This window comes from Tachysurus fulvidraco, chromosome 2 (genome assembly GCF_022655615.1).
Source record: "Tachysurus fulvidraco isolate hzauxx_2018 chromosome 2, HZAU_PFXX_2.0, whole genome shotgun sequence".
NCBI classification, from domain to species: Eukaryota; Metazoa; Chordata; class Actinopteri; order Siluriformes; family Bagridae; genus Tachysurus; species Tachysurus fulvidraco.
The window spans coordinates 39,212,522-39,240,197 of record NC_062519.1 but is presented as its reverse complement, the minus strand read 5'-3'; the positions used below and the strand labels follow the sequence as shown (position 1 = coordinate 39,240,197).

Genomic DNA, 27,676 nt, shown 5'->3' with positions numbered 1-27,676 from the left:
TCCTTCTTTAAACCTGATAGGCACTAAGACCCCACCTCCTTCTTTAAACCTGATAGGCACTAAGACCCCACCTCCTTCTTTAAACCTGATAGGCACTAAAGCCACACCACCTTATTTAAACCTGATAGGCACTAAGGCCACACCTCCTTTTTTAAACCTGATAGGCACTGAAGCCACATCTCCTCCTCTAAAACTAATGGGCACTAAGACCCCACCTCCTTCTTTAAACCTGATAGGCACTGAAGCCACCACTACTTCTTAAACCTGCAGGGCACATAATCTACATCTCCTTTGTAAAGCCTGATGGGCATTTAGGCCACACCTCTTTCCTTACACCTGACAAAGATTCCTTAGTTCCCAAACCTACCAAGCATAAAGGCAACACACTCTTCTCTTGCCTTACTTAAACCTCACAGATACAGAGGCAACGCTTTCTTTATTAGTACTGGCACAGCCTCCATCCAGAGAAAATAACCCTGGAAGGACAAATAATAACTGCTAACCCAGACTGATTGCTCAAGACATCCAGGCATCCATTGTTGCTGTATTGTTTATTGTATCTGAATTGCTGTTAATATGTAACATCTAGGGTTGTTATTGCGATAGTATATGATGAAATCAGGCAGCGCATCTTCCACTTGCAACAATGTATTTTTCAGAAACAAAATTTTGAGACAGCAAAATTTAGTCCTGTTGCTCATTTGGCAAGGAACGCTTGGATTGGATGGGATTCCTAGAGCTGCGTGCATCGTTTTTTTTTTTTTTCTGTTTAGCTAACTGTAAAAGCCAAAAAAATCCTTAACAGAACTTGGTTAATTATGCAGACTTTGCTTGATTCCACAGCTTAATGAGATTAGGTAGAGGGTTCTTGTATTGATTTGATTAACGAGCCTCGATTCCTTTCTACGAAATTCTCTTAATCAGTTTCCCTAAGTGGGAATTTTTCTGACAGTAAAGTATGAGAGGCTGCCAGCGGCTGACCATCAGGCCACTCACTAGCATGTGCCGTTTTTAAAATATCTGCGTTTTACCTTCAATACGCACCACCCTGAACTCCCTCAGATGAACCAAGCTGCATTTTAAACGCAAGGATGAATAGAATCGAGATGACAATGGCAATAGATGGCCTTCTCTGAAAGCAAACAGTTTGTTCCAGCGGGAGAAACTCCCACGGTAGTGGCCTTGCAGTCACAGCGCTTCACCGAGGTAAATGCTGACGTCGCCGTTTCTTTTCAGCTGAACGAAGATAGCTGAGGTTTTCCGTGACCTACAGAGCGGAGGGGAAAAAGGAGTGAGGTCATTTCTTTATTTCGGTTTGTTGAGGTTGCAAATGCTCTTATGTATCTTGTGCAAGAGTGGAAAACTGGATGATCGTAAACCAGGAAATATCGACTTCAGTTTATTGACGTTATCTCCCCAACGCATACCAGAGAAAAGAGCAAAACTTTGTCTGGCTGTTTCACCGTCTCACGCTGTGCAGAAAAAAGGCCACTCAGTGAAAAGTGAGAAGGAGAGTAAAGACACACTGCCTAGTAACTTGCTTAGTCATGTTATGGCACGAGGTTTTGGCCGGGCCAAGAGAGAGAAAAGGAGTCAAGCTGTCGGTGAGACGTTGCACCATGCTTCGTGTCGAGCTCGGAAAGTTCTGTGTCCGTAGCCCTGAAAAAGCTGTCCTAAAGTGAAACCGGTACCATCATGCTATCATGTGATTTCCCCACACGACATTACATCACCGCATGCTGCTGTTCACTTAGTTTCAGTAGTGAGACACGAGGCTTAGTGTTTAGAACCCACACACACCTGTATGTTCTCATCACTGTCCTGGCATTACAGCCCTGTTGCATTCTCCAGTCCAATCGGTCTATGACTCATTAACACAGCCAGAAGATCTGCATGATCTGAAACTAATAAATAAATAAAAAAAACCACACACACTTTTCATTTAAAAGACAATTATTATTGTTAACCTTTTTTTCTGACAGCACATTCGACGTTTTATGTAATGTCTCCAGCGTCGGTGCTTTGCTTTTTAGTTGCGTTTTTCTTTTTTTTTTTTATTATTTAATCTTTTTTTATGGGTTATTACACAACCTTAAATAGAACTACATGGATAAATATCGTGTGTGTCCTGGTTTAATTATTCGACAAATGTAATTGTTGAAAAATATGTGCTGTGACGTAAAAGGAATAAAACACTTCATGTCGTGAACTAATTGGAAAATAAAGAGAGGTTGTTAGAGTTTGGACCTTTTGATTTAGTTTTCTACAATAGCACAATCCCAAGCGTATTATTCCTCTGCACCATAATGGTCAAAGAGTTACTCCGATATGAAGTGTACAAGTAGTCAGAGGAGTAGTGGTCGTGTTGTCGAGCACTTAAATGTAAGCGTGTATGGGATCATGTTTGGATTGTTAATTGTGTGTCTGTATTGTTTGTGTAACATAGGTGCTAAGTCAGGTACACCCTAAGCTGTCGTCTCAGGAGGAGGCTCTGCAGTACATCGAGGAGCTGATTCTGCTGCTACTGAGCATGCTCTGTCAGGCCCAACCTCGCACCGTGCAGGATGTGGAGGTAAACTTGCACACACACACACACACACACACACACACACACACACACACACACACACACACACACACACACTCGCCGTATGCATGTTTCACACTTTCCTGAGCGCATCCTAATGCAAACGCTGTCATCCTGGTAGAAGCTAAAACGTCCGATAAGTGTTTTTGCGAGCTTGATTGATTACTCGGGTTCTGACAGTCTGGCAGAAGCCTTTCCTGCGTTAGTTAATGGTAATGCAGAACAGATTTACCAGAAAGCATCTCTTTCCTCACAGAGCTGATGAAATACGGGAAATAGCGTGAAATACCGACTTAAAGCATGCTGGAGCTCTTTAAAGAAAGGTTCCGATAACAACAAGCGTCATTTATCTAGATTTCTTAAATACACAAAAATCGTCTAGATCCGATCAACTGTAAATATCTTCTTTAAATATTCAGTTTGTGGCCTGATCTACAGGTCTGCAAACCTGTATATGTCTCTGTATAAAAGGGATTTAAAAATACAGAAGGAATTCAATAAAAATGAGAAATGGCAGCTAAGCGTTTTAATAAGCTCTAATAAGTGAAAAACATATTTTTAGCCTCAAATCAACCGTCTAATCAGAGTTTTTTAAGTCACTGCGGTTCACCAAACTGCAGAAAAAGGCACAATACCACAAAAATGTCATCACAATGCAGATATCGTACTTCATCACCCAACCCAAGTAACATCTCACAGGGTCCACAAGTGTTTAAATCTTCACTTTCTCCACAAGTGTTTAAATCTTCACTTTCTCCACAAGTGTTTAAATCTTCACTTTCTCCACAAGTGTTTAAATCTTCACTTTCTCCACAAGTGTTTAAATCTTCACTTTCTTCACAAGTGTTTAAATCTTCACTTTCTCCACAAGTGTTTAAATCTTCACTTTCTCCACAAGTGTTTAAATCTTGCAACCACAATTTTTACCCCGATTTTTAATTTTTATATTTTGCCCTGAGTTGTGTTTGAACCGTGACTGTTTGCTCACTGACCCATTTCTCAACTCTTTCTGTGACTTCTGATACATTTGCATGAGCTTATAAAGGTGCTCTATTTGTGGTGCTGATACGTGTCATTAGCACAAAGCGTGTTTGTTTTTTTTGTTTGTTTGTTTTTCTCCCCTCATCATCTTCCATTCTTTCCTGGTCACTTTTATACGCTCCATGACCGCTTACTCACTTTTTTGAATATTCCGACCAGATCCGGAAGCGAATAAAGTCGCCGTTCACTGTTTTTCTGCGCTTTTGGCAGGAGCGAGTCCAGAAGAGTTTCCCTCACCCCATCGATAAGTGGGCCATCGCGGACGCCCAGGCGGCCATCGAGAAGAGGAAGAGGAGGAACCCACTGGCTCTGCCTGTGGATAAGATTCACCCGCTTCTGAAGGTGCAGAGCTTTTCCAAAATATTTCTTCGTACACACGGCTGTCCTTTATATAAATTCATTAGAATCCCTGGAATCGAGTACCCAGGCTAAAGAAAAAAATGCCATAGTTAATATAAACATCTAAGATGTGATGTGTGTTATGCAGCTGGTGATGAGTTATAAAAAAAAAAAGAATAGCATGCAGTATAGTTACAGGATATGTACAGGAAACTACAGACAAATATGAACATCATAAACACAAAGAAAGTTAAACACAAAGTTAGAAGAAACATATACTATTTATATATAAATATTTATATACACATACACACACTCCAGATGTGAGCTCAGTAACAGGGAACTGGGACGTTCCATATCAGCGCTGCTCCATATCAGCCACCAGAGGGAGCCGTGACGGAGCCGTAATGCTCTCTGGTGACTAAACATAAATCTTAGTAAGCTGGTGATTTTGTTTTGTTTTTTTCCCCACTAAGCTGCTTTCATTGCCAATTACACTGCAGGAAAAGAATGCAGCTGGGTGGAGAGGTCTGCTTCGGCCTGAAACAATTGTTGTTTTTACCCTTTCTGAAACTAAGTGTGGAAAATGTTTCATGTGTATTCATGCCCTCTGGTAGGATATCGAGCACGCTCTCACCGACCCTGTTTGTGTTCCCTCTGTGCTAGGAGGTACTAGGTTACAAAATAGACCACCAGGTGTCCGTGTACATCGTGGCGGTGTTGGAATACATCTCCGCGGACATCCTGAAGCTGGCTGGAAACTACGTACGAAATATACGGCACTACGAGATCTCGCAGCAAGACATCAGTGTGGCCATGTGTGCCGATAAGGTACACACACACAATCCCCTGTGCGTCAAAACTGTAGAAATATACTCGTTGTCCACTTAATTAGGAACACCTGCACATCCATGCAGTTATCTTATCAGCCACTCATATGGCTTCTGCAGCAACCTCTCATCAAATCTGCTCCGTCAGCTGAGCTGCCGTTATAGAAAACGGAGCGACTCTTTCCGACTTATCCAGAATAGTTAACTGAACAGCGGTTATAAGGAATTGTACATTAGACCTGTAGCTCAAGTATATCAGTCATATTTACATTCAACCTTCTTGCAGGTGTTGATGGACATGTTCCATCAGGACGAGGAAGACATCAGCGGGTTCCCCCTAATAGACGAGGAGCCGTCGGCGTCCGAGGCACAGACCTACTACGACCTGGTGAAAGCGTTTATGTCCGAGGTGCGCCAGTATCTGAGACACCTGAACCTCATCATCAAGGTGTTCCGTGAGCCTTTTGCCACCAACATCAAGCTCTTCTCGCACCACGTGAGTCCCTCGATTGCCGACACAATCGAGTTTTTCCTGCTTTCGGCTACGGCAAAGTAAAAATGGTTTGCGTATCCGGGTCGTATCTTAAAATGACTGATAGTATCAAGTCAGTTTACGTTTAGCTATTGATGATGGTGCTTTATCTCAAGGTGTTCCACATTCTCTGTAGAGATGGACTTGTGTCCCATCTAGGAAAGGGCTTTCATATTTTATTATATTTAATTATATCACGATTCTCAGTGGTATTTCTACAGTACACTGTGTACATCACCGTGTAATCTCAGCAAAAACAACTAACTTTTTTCTTCTTCTTTAACTTATCCAAACATGTAACTCTGTGGAGACATTTTGTTTAGTAATTTAAATAACGTGCCGCAATCATGTGTGTTAAAATTGAGCAGCGGAAGTTTATTTATGACCGTTAAAAAAAAAATAAACATGATTATTGTTCTATTTTTGTTCATGTATTTATACCATTCTGTTTCAATGCGCTTCATCCTCTTGTATGCTGCCCCCTGCAGGACGTGGATACCATCTTCAGTCGTATAGTGGACATCCACGAGGTGACTCTAAAGCTGCTTGGGCTCATCGAGGACACGGTGGAGATGACAGACGAGGGAAGCCCTCACCCACTGGTGGGCCGCTGCTTTGAGGACTTGGCTGAGGTCTGACTCCATACAGCGTAGTATTAGACAGCATTCTGTAGCACTGAGTTAAATAATATATCTGAGTTAACACACACACACACATGCGCACAATTATACTCGAAGGTGCTCTGTCTGTTCTGAAAGCCGTGAATGCGTTTTTAGCTTCAGGGTTCTGCTGTTGTCATTAGAGCCACAGGAATACAGGGTGGGATTCATTTCTGCATTGTTAACTCCTTGGTGGGCGGCTTCGTTTTCAGGAGCTGGCCTTTGACCCCTACGAGACGTACGCTCAGGAAATCCTGCGGCCCGGATTCCATGATCACTTCCTCAGCCAGCTCTCCAAACCCGGTGCAGCCTTCTACCTCCAGGTCAGAGGTCACGCCTCTTCTTAAAACACATAAAAGCTCTGACATCCCAAAATATGGAAACGATGTGAGGTCCAGTTTAAAGATGAATACAAGGGAATACGGATGCTGTAATAGTTCTGTTCATTATCTCTCTCTTTTTTCTTCCTTCCTATTTCTCAGTCGATATGTGAAGGCTTCAAAGAGGCCGTGCAGTACGTATTACCTCGGCTGCTCCTGACCCCAGTTTACCACTGCCTCCATCACTTTGAGATCTTGAAGGTGAGTGGAGCTTTAATGAGCAGACGCGTGATTACTCGAGTCATCAGACAGAAAATCAGGGGTTCGTTGATCTAAGATTACCAGACTTGCTTCCAGGCAGAGTGATAGACTTCAAGAAAGATTGATGGACTGCCAGAAAATGATGGACCACCAGACAGCTGTGACAGACTACTACATAATGACATAATGAACTGCCAGATGAAGTGAGACAGAATGGAACAGGGTGACAGACATGTATACAGTGAAGGCGTGAGACAGCCTGGAAAATGGAGCCATAGCCTCTGAGAAATCTGTGACCGACTACCAGATAGAGACGGCGGAGTGAGAGACAGGAGTGAGACATCATGTCGATATACTAACAAGTTGATGCGGAACACGGATCTCTCTTTTCCACCAAAAAGAACAGTGCTGGTTCAGAGCTAGCGCTGGTGCTGGTTCAAAGTTGGTTCCACTGGCGAACCTTCTAATAACCGGTCTGCCTTTCCACCGGCTAGAGAGCATCACGGCGCCGAGTGTGATGTCACTGTGTAGGTGTCACGTTACACAGCAACGTTAGTGCAGAAGTGGCAAACAGACACAACACCAACAATGGCGGATGTTGCTTTACTGTTGATGCTCATGGCTTTGCGAACATACATTGGCATCCAAACGCGGCGAATCCGACGTGTACGTGCAGCTATAAAGTACATAACATTATTTTATCATTAACACAGAAAAAAGTTAGCCTTAGCATGTAGCTACCTACTATTATGTATGCTGATAATGTATCATATTGCGGTAGAGTAAAAGTATATTAAACATTAGTAAACTTTAGGTACATTATCAAATGCGCTAACAGTAGCCCCGCCCACAGCCCCGCCCACAGCTCCTGACACAAGCGGTTCTTAAGACCAGCTACTAAAGAACCACTTTTCCTCGTTCAGAACCGGTGCTTTGGCGGTCGAAACAGAAAGAACTGGTTCTAAATTGGGCTCTGGCTCCGAACCAGCACTCAAACTGCCTCGGTGGAAAAGGGGCAAGACAGAATCACGGATTTCTTTGCATTTGCGTTACATATACCAGAAATTCTGTTTCTGCTTCAAAGCTCTCTCTAGGGTTTGACCATCTCAGGAATGGGATCAGTAGGTAGAAGGTATTGTAAGGTAAATTCCTGTATGTTCTGTAAAGTTCAGCTGAAGTCACAAGGGCTACACCACGTGTCTGGAAGAGCATTATATCGTGGTGTGTTTTTTTTTTTGTCGAGGTACTAAGCCTCTTTTCAGGATTCTTTTGCAGAAAGGACGTAAATCTCTCTCAGATGCTTTGAAGTCTAGTGCTGCTTTGTGCATATTTGGGCTTTAATGCATGTGTACACGGTGAACCAGTTTCATGTGCTTTAGTCTGTATTGTAAACGTGGAGGTATGTAAACCCTCTTTCTTAAGTAGAGAGAGAAATGTAGAACGTCGCTGATCTGAGACCTGCAGACTGGTTACGATTCTGTCCTCGGTTTATTGAGAGTCCTTAATAATTGAGCACCACAGAGGGAGAGACTATAAGACAAGTTTGTTTCTTTTCTCTTGCTCTTGTTTCTTACATGTACTTTATATATATATTATACTTCTCTCTCCATTTTTTTCCCCTTTCTGTCTTGCTTATTTTTACCGTTTTTCTGTCTCACAGCAACTGGAGGAGAAAAGCGAGGACGAGGACGATAAGGAACGTCTGAAGCAGGCCATCACAGCACTTCTCAACCTTCAGAGCAGCATAGAGAGGATCTGCTCCAAAAGCCTGGCCAAGAGAAGACTAAGGTACACACACACACACACACGCACGCACGCACGCACGCACGCACGCGCACACACACACACAAAGGAACCTCTGCACGAGGTGAATATACATTTTAGGTTCATCTGCTTGGAACTCAGAGGCACTGATCATCATCTTCAAACCACAAAGGATTGAGCCATGAAACTCGTATAAAATTCTCAGTCAAAACATTCACACATAACACACTCTCTCACACACACACACACACACACACACACACAATCATCACACAACTTTTTCCTGTACCCCTCCCATCCTCCCAACTCCACCCAGACTCGGTCCTGTGCTCCCTGGCCACCCCTGCCCCTAAAATAGCACTTGGTGACCAAGTGAGGGGGGTCAGTCTGTTGTCCCAGGGATGTTGCGTCAGGGTTTGGGCCGTCCAGCCCGGCTGTTATTGTTCTCAGGCTGGAAAAAAGTGAGCGAGAGAGAGAGAGAGAGAGAGAGAAAGAAGGTGCACATTTGTACGAGAGAAATTCAAATCATTGTGCAGCAGCGCTCGGCATCTCTTCTGCCTCTGGGGCTGCGCTTCTTGTTCGGGCTTCAGTATTTTTCATTTGTCCATCAGAACGTTCTGTGCCCCGATTCATCGTTTGATTTCATCATGGCATCAACGAATTGGATTTAAAAGATTTTCTCCTCTTTACTTTTGGTGACTTAAATTTTTACCTGGTTCTAGTCTTTTTTTATGGGGAAAGGATGGCTTATTTTACGGTAGGTGGTTTTTTTTTTTTATTATGATGTTTTTGTCCCCCCCCCCCCCCCCCCCATATTTCCATATGCGCTTTTCTTCTGTGTGGTGCCGTTAAACCTGTAGCTGTGAACTGCCTTCCTGTTTCCCTCTGATTTCTTTGTATGAGGGTAAGAACAAAGGGTCAAACTGTTATGCTACTCCCTGTGGTCATTTTTCCACCAGAGAGCATTTGCTAGATAAAAATTTTAAGGAAATAATTTTACAAAATTTTTTTATTATTATTATTATTATTATTATTATTATTATTATTATTGCTTTTGTTAATATTAAAGTTGATTTCATTTTATCCACCTGCCAAAGCCAGGCAAGGTGAATCGAACGGATATATTTAAACGTACCCGAAGAAAGTGTAAGACTTTGTGCAACTTTTGTTCCATCCACTTGTTGCTGTTTTTGCCATTTTGCTATTATCAAAGCATTATAGCGTAGTGTGTCATGCCCCCACGCCACCCTCTGCAGGCACCGAGCTGTTTGAAACGCACGTTCCACATGCAGATGTTGGTATGAGGAACGAGCCAGCGATCGGAAAAAACGCTGCACTCCAGAAAACATATCAGTAAGCTTCTTTTTCCCCCTACGACTTTTCCCGTGCAGCACGTCGTACCACCAGCTAGCGTAAAAATCCCCTCCTGATTGTTCCCTAGCCACTTCTCCATTCTTCCTTCCCACTTTATTGATTGTACAACAACAAAATCCTAACCACAATGAATAACAAAAAAACAAGCAAATCTCCACCATCTGATTATAATTTACAGCCATACAGATGTGCTCCAATGACCTCACCATACAGCTGTGAGATGCAGCTGATCGGCAAATTAGATTCTGACTGTGGCTCAGACCTCTAAACGTTGTGTGAGAAACCTCTGTAGAGAGAGCTGGCTTAGTCACTGCTACCGTAGACAAAGCCAGTCTTCCTCTCAGTCGTAAGGGTTCTATTTTCAGTGTTTTTAAAACAATGCCAGCGTGTAGAAGTATTGTGAGTGACAGAACAGTGCTTTCGCCGCCCCCCCCCCCCCGCTCTGTTTGCACTCTCCTCCTTCTGCACTATTGGCTTTGCACAAACGGATCTTTCTCGGCTCTCCCTCTCCAGCGAGTCGGCCTGCCGCTTCTACAGTCAGCAGATGAAGGGCAAGCACCTGGCCATCAAGAAGATGAACGAGATCCAGAGGAACATCGACGGCTGGGAGGGCAAAGACATCGGCCAGGTCTGCAACGAGTTTATAATGGAGGGCACGTTGACACGGGTGGGCGCCAAGCACGAGCGCTACATATTCCTCTTCGATGGCCTGATGATCTGCTGCAAGTCCAACCACGGACAGCCACGCCTACCAGGTGCCAGTGCCGCTGAATACAGGTTGAAAGAAAAGTTCTTCATGCGCAAGGTAAGTGTGGATGGATGGAATCACTGATGCTTGAATAATCGAGGTGGATGATGGGTGGACCAAGACATGATATTGTACTTAAAGGAAGGTTTGAGTCATTGGGATGCAAGCTGAAGGAATAGATAGATGGCTCTCATGAGATTAGCTGAATCGCTGGTCGAGGGATTGATAGACAATCGGTCGTGGTGGGATGAGGCGTACAAACAGATGGTGGGAAGAAAAGGATGGAAAAGAAATTGGTAATGAGTTGATCGTGTCAGTGGGAGGTGGATGAACAAATCGGGAGTTGTGCTGGCGGAAAGATGTGGTAGCTACAGCGGTGTTGATAAAAAGAAGGTAGATACATTTATGGTATTGGTGGGAGGTGATAAAATAGTTGGGAAGAGATGAAAAGGTGCAGGATTGGTGGATGGATTCGAATGGTACATATGGATAGTTGGATTGATTTATTTGGACAGAGATGGCTAGAGTCCTTTTATGAAAAGTCCTTTAGGGGCAAAAAAGGTGATTGAGTGGTGTCAATTGGGGAAAGGCAGGTAGTGGATGGATGGATGGATAGATGGATGAAATTGTAGGGGTGAGGTTGTGTAGGTGAATGTTTTACTAGGAGGAGATATTGTATATATGGAGGAAGACACAGAAAAAAGTGGATTGGAGGTGATGGTAAGAGACAGACGGGTAGTATTTATGGAATTGTGAGATTAACTAGAAGTGCTGGTTAGTCGGTGTTGGGAATGGGTGCTTGTTGGGTTCTGTTGGCACGAAGAGTGAGGAGACGGAGTGGTAAAATCGGATAGATAGAGGTGGAGCGGACGAATGTGTGCGCTAGTAGGAGAGAGCATCAATAGATATTAGGTAGAGATGTTGGTTCCTTATGATGGAAGAAAAATGACATTGATGACTTTTTTTTTTTATAAAAAGTTGAGTGATGGACGATGCATGATGTTTGGGAAGAGAAAGGAGGTAGAAAGAGAAGAGAAAGTTGCACAGAGACAGTTTTTGGGTAGAACTTCAGAGGAAAGATGAGGTGATGAATCTAGATGGAGAATAGCTGATTAGAATGTGGACATTTGTCTATTTTGCAATATTTGCAGTCTGTGAAAGAGCTTGAATATCAGCTCAGAAATTGTCTTTACCATCCTTCCTCTAGATCCAAATCAACGACAAGGACGACAAGGAGGGTGAGTACCGGCACGCCTTTGAGCTCATCCTGAAGGACGGCAACAGCGTGGTGTTCGCTGCCAAGTCTGCCGAGGAGAAGAACGGTTGGATGGCGGCGCTGATTTCGCTTCAGTACCGCTCTACTCTGGAGCGCATGCTCGACACAGCCATGATGCAGGAGGAGAAGGAGGAGCAGATGAGGCTTCCCGGAGCTGAGATCTACCGCTTTGCAGAGCCCGACTCAGAGGAGAACGTGGTGTTTGAAGAAAACGTCCAGTCCCAGTCTGGCATCCCGATAATCAAGGCCGGCACGGTGCTGAAGCTTATCGAGAGGCTCACCTTCCACATGTATGCAGGTCAGAGCAAGACTAATTCTCTAGTTGGTAAACGGATGGACAAATGATTGGTTTTGCTGAGCACGATGGATAAACTCAGATCACCATAAAGAGGCTGAGAGCAGATCATTACCAGTGAATAGGTTCCTTGACACACTGTTAATCTCTTTTCATTTTAGAAAAATGTATTTACTAAACTGGTCCATGGTTCTCAGGTGGTTATTTATTTTTTTTGGTCCAGTCCTCTATTGGCACTCGCTAGTGAGGTTTCGATCGCTTCGTCGAGGTATTCGGTGCTGGGACAGACCAATAATCGGAAACCAATTGGTGGTCCACAAGGACTTGTTTGGGGAAGACTGTTCCAGAGATCTAGAGGTAGTAAAATACGGCATGTTAATTGCCTGGTTTAACTCTTAAGAAATTCATCCAGCGACTTAAATTTTGGCTTGGCCCTCTCAGCATCTTCTGATGAACATGAGGACTGGTGACGGATTCTTGGTGTCAGTTTTAGGCATACAAATCAATAGCAAAAGCGCTGGTTAGTCCTGAGAGGCTTTGAAGTGAAACATAAAACACTAGAGTCGTGCTGTTCTAGAAAAATAATCAATAGCAGGGTGGCGTTACGCCCGCCTTGACGGAGGTAAGGTTTTGTTCCTCTCATAACATATACGTCCTACCAAGTACAATTTGTGAGTGTATTAACAAACAATACACAAAACATCTTTACTTTTAATTTAGTGAAGCGTCAGCAAAAACAAGATGGTTTTACAAGATGGTGTTAATTACGTTATAAGACAAGCGATCTTCCCTTTCCCCGACACTGAACAGTTCTTCCCAACTCCTTAAATAAGCGTCTTCACTGAGAACTTCACCATATTGATGAATTAAAGAAATTTTTTTTTCTTCTATTAGTAGCATTCGATTACTTGTACATTATTTAGCACAAACACCATACAAGGTCCAGTGAATGAGCTGTTGCTATAGAAATGGAAACACGTTAGAACGAGCAGATTAATAACACGATATAAATATTTACAGATTTCTACACTCGCAGTAGATGTTCTCCGTCACGGTGTGGAAAACGTGCAGTCGATCGTGTTGCGTAACTCCGATTTCCAGAAGCGACGTGTCGTTGCACAGTCTTGTTGGGTTTTTACAGTTGTTTGCTGTTCTATTTGCCCAACAGCACCATGTGTTTACCTTCTAGCACTGTAGCGTCATTACACCCCGATTACACACGTTAAAGACCCAAACGCCACGTGTCCCTGGGGGGGGGGAAGCGTAGACTCAAAGGTCACCGCGTGCGTCTAAGGCTGTTTGTCATCTTGTTCCTATTCCTGACTGTTTTCTCACGCTCGCTAAATATTTGGACGGCGTTTTACGTCATAGAACAATGCGTGATGACCTGCTTTGCTTTAGTGTCAGAGTGGCGCAGATAACGTTTTAAAAACTGATAAGAAGCTAAAGTGGATAATAAAAAATGATCAGTGGCTGCTTTTTAAAAGCTGTTGCTTATTTAGCTCACTTATACGAGTATCAGCATTTTATTCTTTTATTTATTCACTTACTTACTTACTTATTTAATTATTATTATTATTTTTTTTTTTGGGAACAGGCAAATCCCTCGGGCTGGATAACCGACCCAAATCCACTCAGGCTTGTGGGCAGCTTAGAGCTTGTTTGGCTAATCAAACACAAGCCTATTTATAGGTTTAAAAAGGAGAGAGTGAAGTACAAACTTTGCTATTTTGCTGTAGTTTGTGGACCTGCGTGATATTCTGGTGATGTTTATGCGATGCAGAAGATATTTTTTTTTGTAATTATATTCTTCACGATGCTAACTATGTAACTATGCTAACTATGTAAGGCCATTTGTTTGGCCTACAACTCCATCGTCCATACTAATTCATGCAGAAATATTCGTTTTAAATATTCAAATATTAATGCACTAAACCGAGCTAAACTCGCCTGTGAGCCGAGTAAGGATTCCTCTAATGGGTGGTCTTCTTCTCCAAACGTGTGTGTGTGCGTCGCCATTTTCCTCCAGAGCCTCTAGCGCCATGCATCTCGCTCATTTCTAATAACTCAAGGGAAGCGGGTCTTTTGAGGAAAAAGCTGCACACACATGTAAATGCACCCTTTATCTTTTTCGGCACTCACAAGCGGGAAAAAGGTGCATCCTGTCCGAATCACCTCAGGACTGGAGACCACAACTGGACACAGCTGGGTGGAGGATTGATTAATGCTGTCTTCTCAATTCCACCATATCAGACCTGACACACAGACACAGGTTCATGCTGTTCTCTCAGCGTGTACACTTTATACACACATTCTCATTTGTGTGGGAAACCACACAGAGGGATGTGGTAGCTCGGTGTTTAAGGCACTGGACACCGATCAGAAGGCCATGAGTTCGAATCCCAGGTCCACCAAGCATCCACTGTTCATCAAATCATCAATTGCTCAGCAAAAAAAAAAAATGAGAGAGATAAAATATAAGTCATGCCGGATAAGGACATCTGCCAAAATGTGGTAAAGAAACATGATGAAATGTGGACATTTTCTTCTGTATATTTTTGATCTACTGACTTTCTGAAGTAAACGATTCTCTTTGGCGTGTTTTTGGCACTTTTTTTTCCCCCCTTCCAACCAGAAGTAACGCTCTTGCATTTTAAAATTTGCTGACGTCCAAAAGAAAAAAGGCTGAAAATCATGTTTAAAGATTTTTCAAAGTATGACTATCCCTGACCTTAACATCTGTGGGCCTTTTTACACCTGGTCACTTCATGTGTTTTCTCTGATAGCTATCTGATTTTTAAAACTGTTTCATTTATATTAGGCCACATAAACGCGTCTCGGCGAATCGGATATCGATCCGATCTTTCTACTCCCGCCCAAAATGCGAATATATTTTACATCATTTCCATTTCTGGCACGACTCGTGAGTCACTGTGACGTACTTCCGTTCGGGAGGAGTATAGCACTGATGTATGTGGCTTGAACAACCACATTCATTACACCTGTCCAGTTTCTTCTGAAATGCGTCCCAGACCTCCTCCTGAAGGGGTCTGAACCATCGGATTTATATCTGTCTCGAAAACGTTTCGGAGGGCATTTAGACCTGGTCTTTTTACCATCAGATAGCTATCTGATCACAGAAAAAGCATGAAGTGACCAGGTGTAAAAAGCCCCTGTACATCCTCCTTCCACTAACCGCCGAGACAAAGTCGGAGGCAGACAATTATACAGAATGTCTTTATATGCTCTAGCTTTACAGTTTCCCTTCACTGTTGCAGCATGATCGTGCCCCTGTTCACAAGCTGAGCTCTGTGCATGCTATGTTTTTGGACTGGAAGACCTCGAGTGTCCTACACAGAGCCCTGACCAGTGCCTGATCTCACTAATGCTCTTATAGCTGAATGATCACAAATCTCCATGCCATGCTCCAAAATCTAACTAAAGCCTTCCCAGAAGAGTGGAGCTTATTATAACAGCAAATCTGGAATAGGATGTTCAATAAGCGCATGAGGGTGTGGATGGATGGTCGGGGGTCCACAAACTTTTAATCTTCTGCCAAATCACCCATCATGATATTTGTTCTCAATTCAAACGTCTGTATCCCAGTAGTTTCCGATTTGCTCCAGTTTTAAGACGATATAATGCCAAATCCCTCCCACCAGACCGTTCTCCTCATCATACGGCGAACACGTGGCATCTTTTTGGTTGGTTGCACACGTTTCCTCTCAGGGTAACGTAACACACTCCGGAGGAAAGCACCGTCCTTTCTCTTTTCCACATACAAAAACAAACACATGATGCTGTGATTGACAGGCGTGTGTATGTCATACGTCCCCCGATGGCACATACAGCCAGATTTTAGTAAAAAAAAAAAAAAAAAAACGGTTAAACCACTAACTTGAAGTTGAAAACAAATCATCATCAATTTTAACCGATGTTTCTTACTTCTTAACATCAGCTTCTGTTCACACTAACCAGCCCACTGTTTGTTCTGGAGTTTTCAACCCTGTTTTGAATTCACAATTAATCTTTACCTGATAAGTTGTGGTTCCGTATTGTGTTTGTATGCAAACACTTAACTTCTATCTGCTTATGCCCATGTGAGAGAGAGAGAGAGCGAGTGAAAAGGAGAGAGATTGGGAGAGAGATTGGGGGATATTGGGAGAGAGATTGGGGGATATTGGGAGAGAGATTGGGGGATATTGGGAGAAAGATTGGGGGATATTGGGAGAGAGATTGGGGGAGATAGGGAGAAAGATTGGGGGATATTGGGAGAGAGATTGGGAGAGAGATTGGGGGAGAGAGATTGGGGGATATTGGGAGAGAGATAGGGAGAGAGATTGGGGGATATTGGGAGAGAGATTGGGGGATATTGGGAGAGAGATTGGGGGATATTGGGAGAGAGATTGGGGGAGAGAGATTGGGGGATATTGGGAGAGAGATTGGGGGAGAGATTGGGGGATATTGGGAGAGAGATTGGGGGAGAGAGATTGGGGGGGAGAGATTGGGGGATATTGGGAGAGAGATTGGGGGAGAGATTGGGGGATATTAGGAGAGAGATTGGGGGAGAGAGATTGGGGGATATTGGGAGAGAGATTGGGGGAGAGAGATTGGGGGGGATTGGGGGAGAGAGATTGGGGGATATTGAGAGAGAGATTGGGGGATATTGAGAGAGAGATTGAGGGATATTGGGGGGGGATATTGGGGGGGGATATTGGGGGGCATTGGGGGAGAGAGATTGGGGGATATTGGGAGAGAGATTGGGGGATATTGGGAGGGAGAGAGTGAGTGAGTGAGATTGGGAGAGAGTGAGTGGGTGAGATTGGGAGAGAGTGAGTGGGTGAGATTGGGAGAGAGTGAGTGGGTGAGATTGGGAGAGAGTGAGTGGGTGAGATTGGGAGAGAGTGAGTGAGTGAGATTGGGAGTGAGTGGGTGAGATTGGGAGAGAGTGAGTGGGTGAGATTGGGAGAGAGTGAGTGAGTGAGATTGGGAGAGAGTGAGTGGGTGAGATTGGGAGAGAGTGAGTGAGTGAGATTGGGAGAGAGTGAGTGGGTGAGATTGGGAGAGAGAGAGTGAGTGAGTGAGATTGGGAGAGAGTGAGTGGGTGAGATTGGGAGAGAGTGAGTGAGTGAGATTGGGGGAGAGTGAGTGAGTGAGATTGGGAGAGAGAGAGTGAGTGGGTGAGATTGGGAGAGAGTGAGTGGGTGAGATTGGGGGAGAGTGAGTGAGTGAGATTGGGGGAGAGTGAGTGAGTGAGATTGGGGGAGAGAGAGTGAGTGAGTGAGATTGGGGGAGAGAGAGTGAGTGAGTGAGATTGGGAGAGAGTGAGTGGGTGAGATTGGGAGAGAGTGAGTGAGTGAGATTGGGGGAGAGAGAGTGAGTGAGTGAGATTGGGGGAGAGAGAGTGAGTGGGTGAGATTGGGAGAGAGTGAGTGAGTGAGATTGGGAGAGAGTGAGTGAGTGAGATTGGGGGAGAGAGAGAGAGAGAGAGAGAGAGAGATTTGAATTTCTGGATCTGTTTGTCCTGTCTGTGACTCCTATGAGCTGATCATTCTAAATCTATTTTAAGTGCTGTGTGTGTGTGTGTGTGTGTGTGTGTGTGTGTGTGTGTGTGTGTGTGTGTGTGTTTTAGTCTGTGTGAGGGCAGCCTTGTGCGTCAGAACGGCGTCTGTTTCCTGGCCGGAATAATTCCAGGCTGATTGTTTGTAAATGCAAACTGAGGCAGCTATTGTTCCTTACTGGCCTAAAGAACCCAGAACTCAGCAGATCCATCATATGAACAAACAGCTCTCTGCAATGCGCACACACACACACACACACACACACACACACACACACACACACACACACACACACACACACACACACACACACACACTAACTAAGATAGACTCAAGTCTACATTTTTGTGACATTTTAAAGCTTAAAAATCTTTTCATGACCTTCGTGTTAGAAGGTTCTGTCAAGGCCAGGGATCGTTTCGAATTCATAGGGTCATCAAAGTTTCGACATTCCATTTTTACAATTTTTTACACCATCCTATTCTGCAAGCTACTGAAAATACAGTTCAGTTTTATTTTGAAGCGTGTTCAAGCTGAGTCGCAGGGTTATATTAACACACACGTTCTATCGCTATCGAATGTTTCTGTACCCACTCGTAGACAAGACTTCTTTGGTGCATGCTTTAAGATGCATCAGTGTGGACCTTCTATGCAGAGATGCATTTATAGCATTTGTTTGGGAAGGAGTCTCCAGTCGCCGCTTATTGTTACCAGTCAGACGTAAAGCCGTAACGGGAAAGCTGCTGCTGCTGCAACAAAAGTGCTAACAAGAACTAACTTGTTTTGTGGACATCATCAAATGCGACTATAAGATGTAATGCATTGTTGCTTATTTTCCTAGCAGCGTTTTATGATCATCAGTAGCTAAGTAACATGGAAGTGTATATAAATGATATAAGAGATTACATGCATTTTAGATAATACCTGTTGTTGTTGTTGTTGTTGTTGTTGTTGTTGTTGTTGTTATTATTATTATTATTATTAAAATAAAACAGGCAGGTGGTTTCTCCTTTGTTAGGGATATTTATATAATATAATAAAATATACTTTAGCAGTTTCATTACAAAACAGTGCATATGTGAGTTTATCTGGATTATAATTACTTAGACAATAAAATGTATTATACTATTTTTCAGGTAACCCCTGTGCGTCCTGTACCGATCCTAATGTACTATTCTGCCATCTATAGGCCTTGTCTGGAACTGCGCTTGACTCAGACACAATGTAGATTAAATATAGAATTAATACATGGCAACTCGACGTTACCGAGTGCGATATTATTTATGTATATTTAGTGTTCTCTCTAATTTCATCAAGTGGTCATGAAAAGCAGGTGCAGCTCAAGGCCACTTCATTTTTTCCCACCACTGACCAAAACAATCTGAAAAAATCAGGACAAAACAAAACCCTGGAATCAACAATGTAATAGGAACAATGAAAAAAGACCATTAAGTAGCTGTAATTCTTTTTCTTTTTTTTCTTTTCCTCTTTCAGATCCCAATTTTGTGCGGACCTTCCTCACCACCTACAGGTCGTTCTGTAAACCGCAGGAGCTGCTAGATCTGCTCATTGAGAGGTGAGATGATCCTTTTAACATTTGTGAAGATATTTACAAATCTTTTGAACTCTTTCCAGGTGTAACAGTGGTCTTGCGTTGTCACAAAAATATAAAGACTGTAGCGTCGCAGTAGCTTTGTACAAATAACCTGGTGTGTGTGTGTGTGTGTGTGTGTGTCTGTGTGTGTGTGTGTGTGTGTGTGTGTGATGACCAGGTTTGACATTCCGGAGCCCAAACCCACTGAAGCGGATCAGATGGCCATGGAGAACGGAGATCAGCCCCTCAGCGCTGAGCTCAAACGCTTCCGCAAAGAATACGTGCAGCCGGTGCAACTCAGGTGGGACGGCATAACCAAAAGAACCAAAAAGCACCATGTTCACTAATAGAGTTTTAATAATAAAAGGTCCAGGTGACTTAAATGAGGATATATATATATATATATAATATATATATAAATAAATAAAAAGGAAGTTTCTCCGCTCATTCTGAGGCGAGGGTTCGGTTTTCTTCAGTTCTGGAGGAATGAAAACCTTTGTAGTCTTTGTAGTTGTATCTTTCGAAGCAACGCTAACTTTTGTGTCTTATTCCGAACCGTGTGCGTGCAGGGTGCTGAATGTGTGCCGGCACTGGGTGGAGCACCACTTCTACGACTTTGAGAGGGACGCTCAGCTACTCTGCCAGCTGGAGGAGTTCATCGGAACAGTCCGAGGTAATCTCTGTCTCTATCATTTGGCATGAAATGTAAATTGTCAGTGTCTTATCATTAAATAAATAAATAAATAAATAACCTACCATGGACATTAAATAGTTACAGTAACCATCAGTTAAGTAAATAGTGAATAATCTTAACCCCTGAATAGAAACTCCATGCGTTACGTTCTTACACTCGTCTGCACGGGTTAAGAATTTTTTTCCCATTATGTTTAATCGATCCTGTGCTGAATGTTAAAGCTCTTGTTCGTTAACCCATCGGAGGCGTTCCAGATTTCTTAGAACTCTCAACCTATTAAATTAGCTTTAGATTAAAAAACAGCTCAGGGTTGAAGCACTTTACTGCAAAGTGTTGTTTTAACGGGCAAACTTTTCGTCAGATTAGTTTGGAAATGTTTCTCATTTCTCTCTATCTCTCTCCCTCTCTCTCTCTCTCTCTCTCTCTCTCTCTCTCCAGGCAAGGCCATGAGGAAGTGGGTCGAGTCCATCACCAAGATCATACAGCGGAAGAAGCAGGCACAGGCTAATGGTTCGTGTCACAACATCACCTTTGAGAATACTCCCCCGCCCAGCGAGTGGCACATCAGCAAACCGGGCCAGACCGAGCACTTCGACCTGATGACCCTTCATCCCATTGAGATCGCTCGCCAGCTCACGCTGCTTGAGTCTGAATTTTACAGGTACACACACACACACACACACACACACACACACCGTTTATTTTAGATTAGCTGTAGAGATGTGATTTAATGTGTTTATCAAACATTCAGGAACATGGCCGCTTCCTGTTTGTATTTTTATTTTTTTGATCACTGGCCAACAACCAGCCAAGAAAACGGGGCACTTTAGCACAATGCAGGACATGGGAGTATTACTTATTGTATACACATCTTGTATGAACACACACACACACACACACACACACACACACACACACACACACTCACACACAAAAGGGAACAAGGGGACATACTTCCCTTTAGCTCTGTGTGCCTGTGGGAACAGGGGATGACCGTCGTACCCAGGGCGCTCGTTTTCCCTCAAGGCTGTGTTTCATCTCCCTAAAAGACCGTTAATAGTGTCTGGATTGATGCTGTGTTTATTTCAGCTTTTTTTTTTACATGCACTAATGCATTTGTACATACTGTAGGTCGCAGTGTTTTATACAATCTCTATGCGTCAATGCTTCGCCCCAACGAAGTAAAATGTTGCGACTACGATTGTATGCATTAGTAGGTATGATCCTATGAAGTCCGACAGATAACCGATACTCACACGCCTCGTAAAACTGGTATCATCCTGCGTGCATCTTTTTGGGATTTAAAGATGAAACACCTGATTTGTGGTAGACAAATTACAAGTTCTTCACACCCGTACCAAGCAAATCATTTCCGTCACCTTTGTGTCAAATTCAAATTAATATATATTAATATCAGGAAGATGTAGCATCAAAAGCCCCCTGGTGGTCCAGCGGAAGGATCTCATGCTCACATTGGATTCCTGCTCAGGGAGCTAACACGGCCACCGAAGAGTTAACTCTCAGTGCCGGTCCCATGCCCAGATAAAATGGCAGGGTTGCATCAGGAAGGGAAGCCGTGGACTAAATCTAATACATGGACCACGTGATCCGCTGTGGCAACCCCGAACCGGGGGCAGCTGAAAGAAGAAGGAAGATGTAGCATATAATGTATATTCACAAATGAGTGGGATTAAAGATTTGAACTGAACTGGCATTATAATCTGGCAACCCATGTCTGTGCTTCTAAACACTAAGGCATACAAAAAAAACCAAAACAACCAACTACAATATCCAGTGGGATATGAATAGTCCACAGTATACTGTGACAGACAGACAGATAGACAGACATGGCTTCTGTTGGCAAGTTCTGCGAAACATCAAGCTTTTTATAGTGCCTGTGTTTTAAGTTGAGTTCTGGATAAATGAAATACAACCATGTATTTTGTATTTATGTACTTTGTGTTTTGCTATTTTGGTGTAATGGGTGTGTCCATTTAAAAAGACTTATTTTATTGTCATCCTTTTGGCTCTTTGACAATTATTTATGTGAACAAGTCCCCATAAATAACCTTACAGTGCAACGGTGTTGTGTCGCTGTATTCTAGCCAAGTGTAATAGAAAGATGAGAGAAAGCAGGTCGCAAATTCTGAACTTTCAGTCTCTCTCCTAGGGCAGTTCAGCCATCGGAGCTGGTGGGAAGCGTGTGGACGAAAGAGGACAAAGAACTGAACTCACCCAACCTCCTGCGCATGATCCGACACACCACTAATCTCACACTCTGGTTCGAGAAGTAAGTGACTGGCTTTTGCTAATCGTCTTGCTTAGATAACATACAGTGCAATGCATGTAGTGCAGTCAAAGTCTGTCTACCGTAAAGCAGCTGTTCTCGATATCGATATAAAACATGGAAGATTTCAGTATTTCACCCTTTTACCCTTGGGGCAATTTGCAGAGATGAAACTCACAGACTTAATTGGATTTATTCAGCGAGAATTCAAAGCTGCATCCCAAACCATAACATGCATACTGAGTAGCGTTCCTAAATAATAATGACACCACTGGTGTACTGACACATTATTTAGTAGTTTGGGGCACTGGGCAAATATTCCTAACTCCGAGGATCTAATTATCTGCTGCTTTTTCAACAGTATTATGAGGTTAAGCAACATTTTATTGCGTGACTGTAATAGCATTACCGTTTGGCTACTTTGCATTTGTGTTGCTTTACTATCTGATTAAATACACTGTCAAGAGAAAACTATCGTCTCTGGTCGTCGTTGATGTGTGTGGTGGTTTTTTAAAATTTTTTTATTAATGACCAGTGTCCAATCTGTGTGTTGTGCTCTCATGAAGCATGTTTGGGAGAGCTAAGACATAGTCTGATAGATACATACACAGAGGCTGAGCAGATGCCCCAGATCACTCACGCTTGCTTGAGCTTGAAACTGGGGAGAAAGATAAACTTCAGAACTGTCCGAACCGGCTGACCGTCATCTACCATTGACCAGACAAATTTGAGAACAAATAAGCATTCCCCAAGAGAGAAGCTATAATTCCACAAGCCCTTAATCCTTTCTCTGGTTAGAGTGTAATATTAGAACCGATAACCGATACTGCGTTCTGCTTCAGGTGTATCGTGGAAACGGAGAACCTGGAGGAACGCGTTGCCGTGGTGTCACGCATCATCGAGATCCTGCAGGTCTTTCAGGAGCTCAATAACTTTAACGGCGTCCTTGAGGTGGTCAGCGCCATGAACTCTTCTCCTGTATACCGGCTCGATCACACCTTCGAGGTAAACGTCGTAAGCCTTGTAAATGAACTTTGTCTCAGATACAAGGAGGTCTGAGGAGACAGGATGGTGATGTGAGAAGTTCACAGAGAGACATTTTTGCCTGTTCTTCCAGCAAATCCCGAGCCGACAGAGGAAGATCCTCGAAGAGGCACATGAACTCAGTGAGGACCATTATAAGAAGTATTTGGCCAAACTCAGGTCCATTAACCCACCATGTGTGCCCTTCTTTGGTATGATTTATCCTTTATAGTCCAGTTCAACAGAATAGGTTTTTTCTTTTCTTTTCATTTTCAGATCAAATTAATTCTCTGATTTGTCTGTGTTCAGGTATATATTTAACAAATATCCTGAAAACGGAGGAAGGCAATCCTGACTTCCTGAAGAGACACGGTAAAGAGCTGATTAACTTCAGTAAGCGACGGAAAGTAGCAGAGATCACTGGTGAGATCCAGCAGTACCAGAACCAGCCGTACTGCCTACGGGTAGAGAGCGACATACGGGTGAGTCCGCTTGCAAGGAATGAAAACGCGATTATCATCTTTGCTGAGGACATGTAATGGGAAACGTTTTAGTATTTAGTAGTAAAGGTCCGAATCTTATATTTTTATATTTCTTATAATAGTGTACCCTCATGTTAATAAAATCAATAACACACACATTTCTATATGATTTATTGTTAAATTGCAAGTGTTTTCAAAGTCTGAACTTGTCTGGCACTCGAATGGAAAACAATCCTGTAGTTGTCTTTACTACATGTCAAGTAACAGACAACAGACACTGAATTTCTTCTGAATAAAATAAATAAAAAGTGCAAACACAGCTTTGTGCAGCCTGAACTTAGGGCCCATGTTTCAAGTGATGTAAAACATTCAGAATCTTCTGAATAAAATAAAAGTGCTTTAAATCATTAAGTAAAAAATTAAAACAGAAGACTTTTGAGCTGCCCCCCTTTTTTAAACATTAACTACATTAATAACACAGGAACTTTAGGCAAAAGAACATTTCAGGTAAAATAGAACAGGGCAGAATTTATGGAATAAAAGAAAAGTGCAGAGCTTTGAGCAGCTCCCTTTTTCCTCTCTCCTTTCCACCTCTCCTTACTCCCTTTCCATCTTCTGTTCCTAGTGAGAGAAATGGACATGTAACTGTCCTGCCAGCAGTTTGAATCCTAATTGTCCTGCCAGTGTAATTAGATGCATTACTGCCACCTTCCGCTCTGGAGTATGGAACAGAAACAATGTTTTTGGGTTGGCTTTTGACGACGCTCCTGTCGTAATAACTAGATTAACTGCGCATGAACGAAAGATTTATCTTTTTATTAATATCAAAGAGTTTATATAATCTTATAATATTAGATGCTTAATGTGATAATATTAAGAATATTAAGAAGCTAAGACGCCTCTGACATTGTGTGTGGTTCAGGAGTGGCTTAACAAGAGGAATAAGACCACTGTAGCCAAATTCCTTGACACGTCTGTGTGTGGTGGCTCTTGATGCCTTGACCTCCGCCTCAGTCCATTCCTTGTGAAGTTCACCCAAATTCTGGAATCGATTTTGCTTGACAAGCCTCTCAAGGCTGCGCTTCTCTCGGTTTGTCGTGCATCTTTTTCTTCCACACTTTTTCCTTCCACTCTACTTTCTGTTAACATGCTTGTATACAGCACTCTGTGAACAGCTTCTTTGGCAATGAATGTTTGTGGCTCACCCTCCTTGTGAAGGGTGTCGATGATTGTCTTCTGGACAACTGTCAGACCAGCAGTCTTCCCCATGATTGTGTAGCCTTGTGATCCAAATTGAGAGACCATTTTGATGGCTCAGAAAACCTTTGCAGGTGTTTTGAGTTGATTGGTGGTGAATTGGTGGGTTTTTGTTAAATGTGAGCCAAAATCATCACAATTAAAAGTAGCACAGACTGAAACCTTTTTATACATACACACACACACACACACACACACACACATATATATAAGAGCACGAGTTGCTATTAAAATGAAGTCTCACCTGGCGTCTACTCTGTGCTTTCTCTCTGATCGATCCTAACGCCGATGCAGAAATTCTTCGAGAACCTGAACCCGATGGAGGTCATGACGGAGAAGGAGTTTACTGACTACCTTTTCAACAAGTCTTTAGAGATCGAGCCTCGCAACGCACGTTCCCTGCCTCGATTTGTAAGCTCCTCCTGATATCCTAATGTTCAGATAAAGATGTTTGATCTGGTTTTTGTTGGATAGGATTTTCAGTCTGCTTCTGCTCCCCACCTGCAGCCTAAGAAGTACAGCTGGCCGCTGAAATCTCCGGGTGTGCGCCCGTCCTCGAACCGGCCCGGCACCATGCGCCACCCGACGCCGTTGCAGAACGAGCCGAGAAAGATCAGCTACAGTCGTATTCCGGACAGCGAGACAGAAAGTTGCGCGGCATCGGCGCCCAACTCACCTCGAACGCCCCTCACACCTCCACCCGCCTCCGCAGCCTCCAGCTCCACAGATATCTGCAGTGTGTTCGACTCTCCACAGGGGCCCTCCAGTCCCTTCCACTCGAGTAAGTACAGTGCACACACACACCCCTAAAGATCTTGTATACAGCGTTTCTCACCCTTCTGCCACAAGTAAACATGATGACTGGGTTTTACTAAAACCAAATAACCTACATTTTATTCAGCATTTGACAGCATCGTACTACCACTGATCTCAGAGCAGTTTTTAAGAACGTGTGTGTGTGTGTGTGTGTGTGTGTGTGTGTGTGTGTGTGTGTGTGTGTGTGTTAACAACACAGAAAGATGCAGAGAATGTGCAACATGCTTTTCGGAAAGCAGAACAGAATTCACCCAGTTTGTTTCGCTCATGTGTTTAACTTTCTCTCTCTCATGCTCTCTCTCTCTCTCTCATGCTCTCTCTCTCTCTCTCCCTCTCCCTCTCTCTTTCCCTCTCTCTCCCTTTCTCTCTCTCTCTCTTTAGCATTTTCACTCCCCCTCTCTCTTTCTCTCTCTCTTCCTTTCTCCCCCCCCTCTCTTTTTCTCTCTCTCTCCCTCCCCCTTTCATTCTCTCCACTCTCTTTCTCTCCTCTCTCTCTTTCTCTATTTCTCCCCCCCTTCTCTCTCTTTCTCTCTCCTCTCTCTCTCCCTCTCCCCTCTGTCCCCCCCTTCTTTTTCTCCCCCCCTCTCTTTCTCCTCTCCTCCTCCCCCTCCCCCTCTCTGCGACTTTGCAAACACAAATAAAGAAATCTTTCCAAGCATTTTTCAGTTTCAGTTTGACTGATGAAGCTTTTATATTATGCCTGACATTTACCCAGCCTCGTGCTAACAGATGTATTAATCTGAGTTCACCTGTGAGATGTGTCATTATTTTTTTTCTCAAGAACACGTAAAGGCTTCTGTTTGTTTGTTTTTTACATTTTGTGTTTCTTGTTTGATGATGATGATGATGATGTATGCCAGAGTTCTTCAGCATTCCAAAGCCTTAACTGTGTTGCTCCTCTCTCAGCATGTGTCTCTCTCTTTTCTTTTTGCTGCCAGACAGCGACACCATTTTTGCCCCGGTTGCGCTGCCTCATGGCCCACGTTAGTATAAGCCCTCCATTACCTTTCTTCATCCCTCGTGCCTCCTATCCCTTCATTTACTAATTCACACTTCCATTACATTTGTTTTTGTCTCTCCGTCACCAGAGCTGTTTAATTGGGAACCAAAACGAGCATTTTATTTATTTATTTATTTATTTATCTATCTATCTATCTATCTATCTATTTATTTATTTTTAAAAAATTCTTTTTATGTTTGTTTTTTTTGATCACAAGTTCATTGTTCATAAAAACAAAAAAAAGTGGGGGGAGGACCGAGTAAGGGTTTGGGGTCAGGGGTCACGGGTCCTGTCTCATCCTTTGTTTCATGCGTTAGTGTCTCATCAGTCAGAGTAAATGCCTAAATTACGATTTGTGGTGTAACTTCTACACCTTTCTCTCTCTCCGTGTCGAAGGATCATCATCCGTGTCCTCCATGGTTAGTTTCCACAGGAGTACAGACGACCCCCCTCTCCCTCCTCCAGTCCCACCACGACGACGTCCTGAATCCGCTCCTGCCGAGTCCTCACCCTCTAAGGTACGACGTCCTTACACGTTATCTCAAAGTGCTAGAGTTTTACCTCAGCTGCACTTTTCTACACTTAGACTCTGTCTGAGGTTTACGTTTGTCACCTGAAATGACATCAGCTGCATCGGCCATCATTCCCTGTTACCTAACAAGAGTCTGTAATGTGTTTTATGTCACTGATGTTACTCTCTACTTCATTTTTATTGTACACCATAAATGCTAAAGATACAACCACAGAAAATTGATTTAATACCTGCATGATGTTGGACCGGGGCTGGGTCACGGGGGCAGAAGTTGGATGGATGGCTGGATAGATGATGTTGGATCAAATTTATAACCAAATTTTTAAATATATTTTTTTTAAATATATTTATGTGCATAAAATCAGACCCATTTCCTCCAGGCAACAAGTTACTTACACAGTTAA

The 27,676-nt window shown here is 43.2% G+C and overlaps 1 protein-coding gene across 2 annotated transcripts in view; it reads left to right on the top strand.

The window, feature by feature from the left end:
* Positions 1-27,676, top strand: part of sos1 (son of sevenless homolog 1 (Drosophila)) — a 38,439-nt gene that overhangs the window by 9,229 nt on the left and 1,534 nt on the right. The window contains exons 2-23 of one of the 2 annotated variants that reach the window (XM_027153182.2): positions 2,447-2,572; positions 3,839-3,970; positions 4,634-4,798; positions 5,084-5,293; positions 5,818-5,961; positions 6,201-6,311; positions 6,471-6,569; positions 8,230-8,357; positions 10,221-10,512; positions 11,663-12,029; positions 19,082-19,163; positions 19,360-19,482; positions 19,751-19,854; positions 20,314-20,536; positions 22,046-22,165; positions 23,005-23,167; positions 23,280-23,397; positions 23,495-23,667; positions 25,219-25,335; positions 25,432-25,705; positions 26,679-26,723; positions 27,137-27,258. In XM_027153182.2, coding sequence (XP_027008983.1) covers positions 2,447-2,572; positions 3,839-3,970; positions 4,634-4,798; positions 5,084-5,293; positions 5,818-5,961; positions 6,201-6,311; positions 6,471-6,569; positions 8,230-8,357; positions 10,221-10,512; positions 11,663-12,029; positions 19,082-19,163; positions 19,360-19,482; positions 19,751-19,854; positions 20,314-20,536; positions 22,046-22,165; positions 23,005-23,167; positions 23,280-23,397; positions 23,495-23,667; positions 25,219-25,335; positions 25,432-25,705; positions 26,679-26,723; positions 27,137-27,258 — 3,438 coding nt within the window. The remainder of the gene's footprint in view (positions 1-2,446; positions 2,573-3,838; positions 3,971-4,633; positions 4,799-5,083; positions 5,294-5,817; positions 5,962-6,200; positions 6,312-6,470; positions 6,570-8,229; positions 8,358-10,220; positions 10,513-11,662; positions 12,030-19,081; positions 19,164-19,359; positions 19,483-19,750; positions 19,855-20,313; positions 20,537-22,045; positions 22,166-23,004; positions 23,168-23,279; positions 23,398-23,494; positions 23,668-25,218; positions 25,336-25,431; positions 25,706-26,678; positions 26,724-27,136; positions 27,259-27,676) is intronic. The other variant, XM_047810143.1, reaches the window with a different exon arrangement.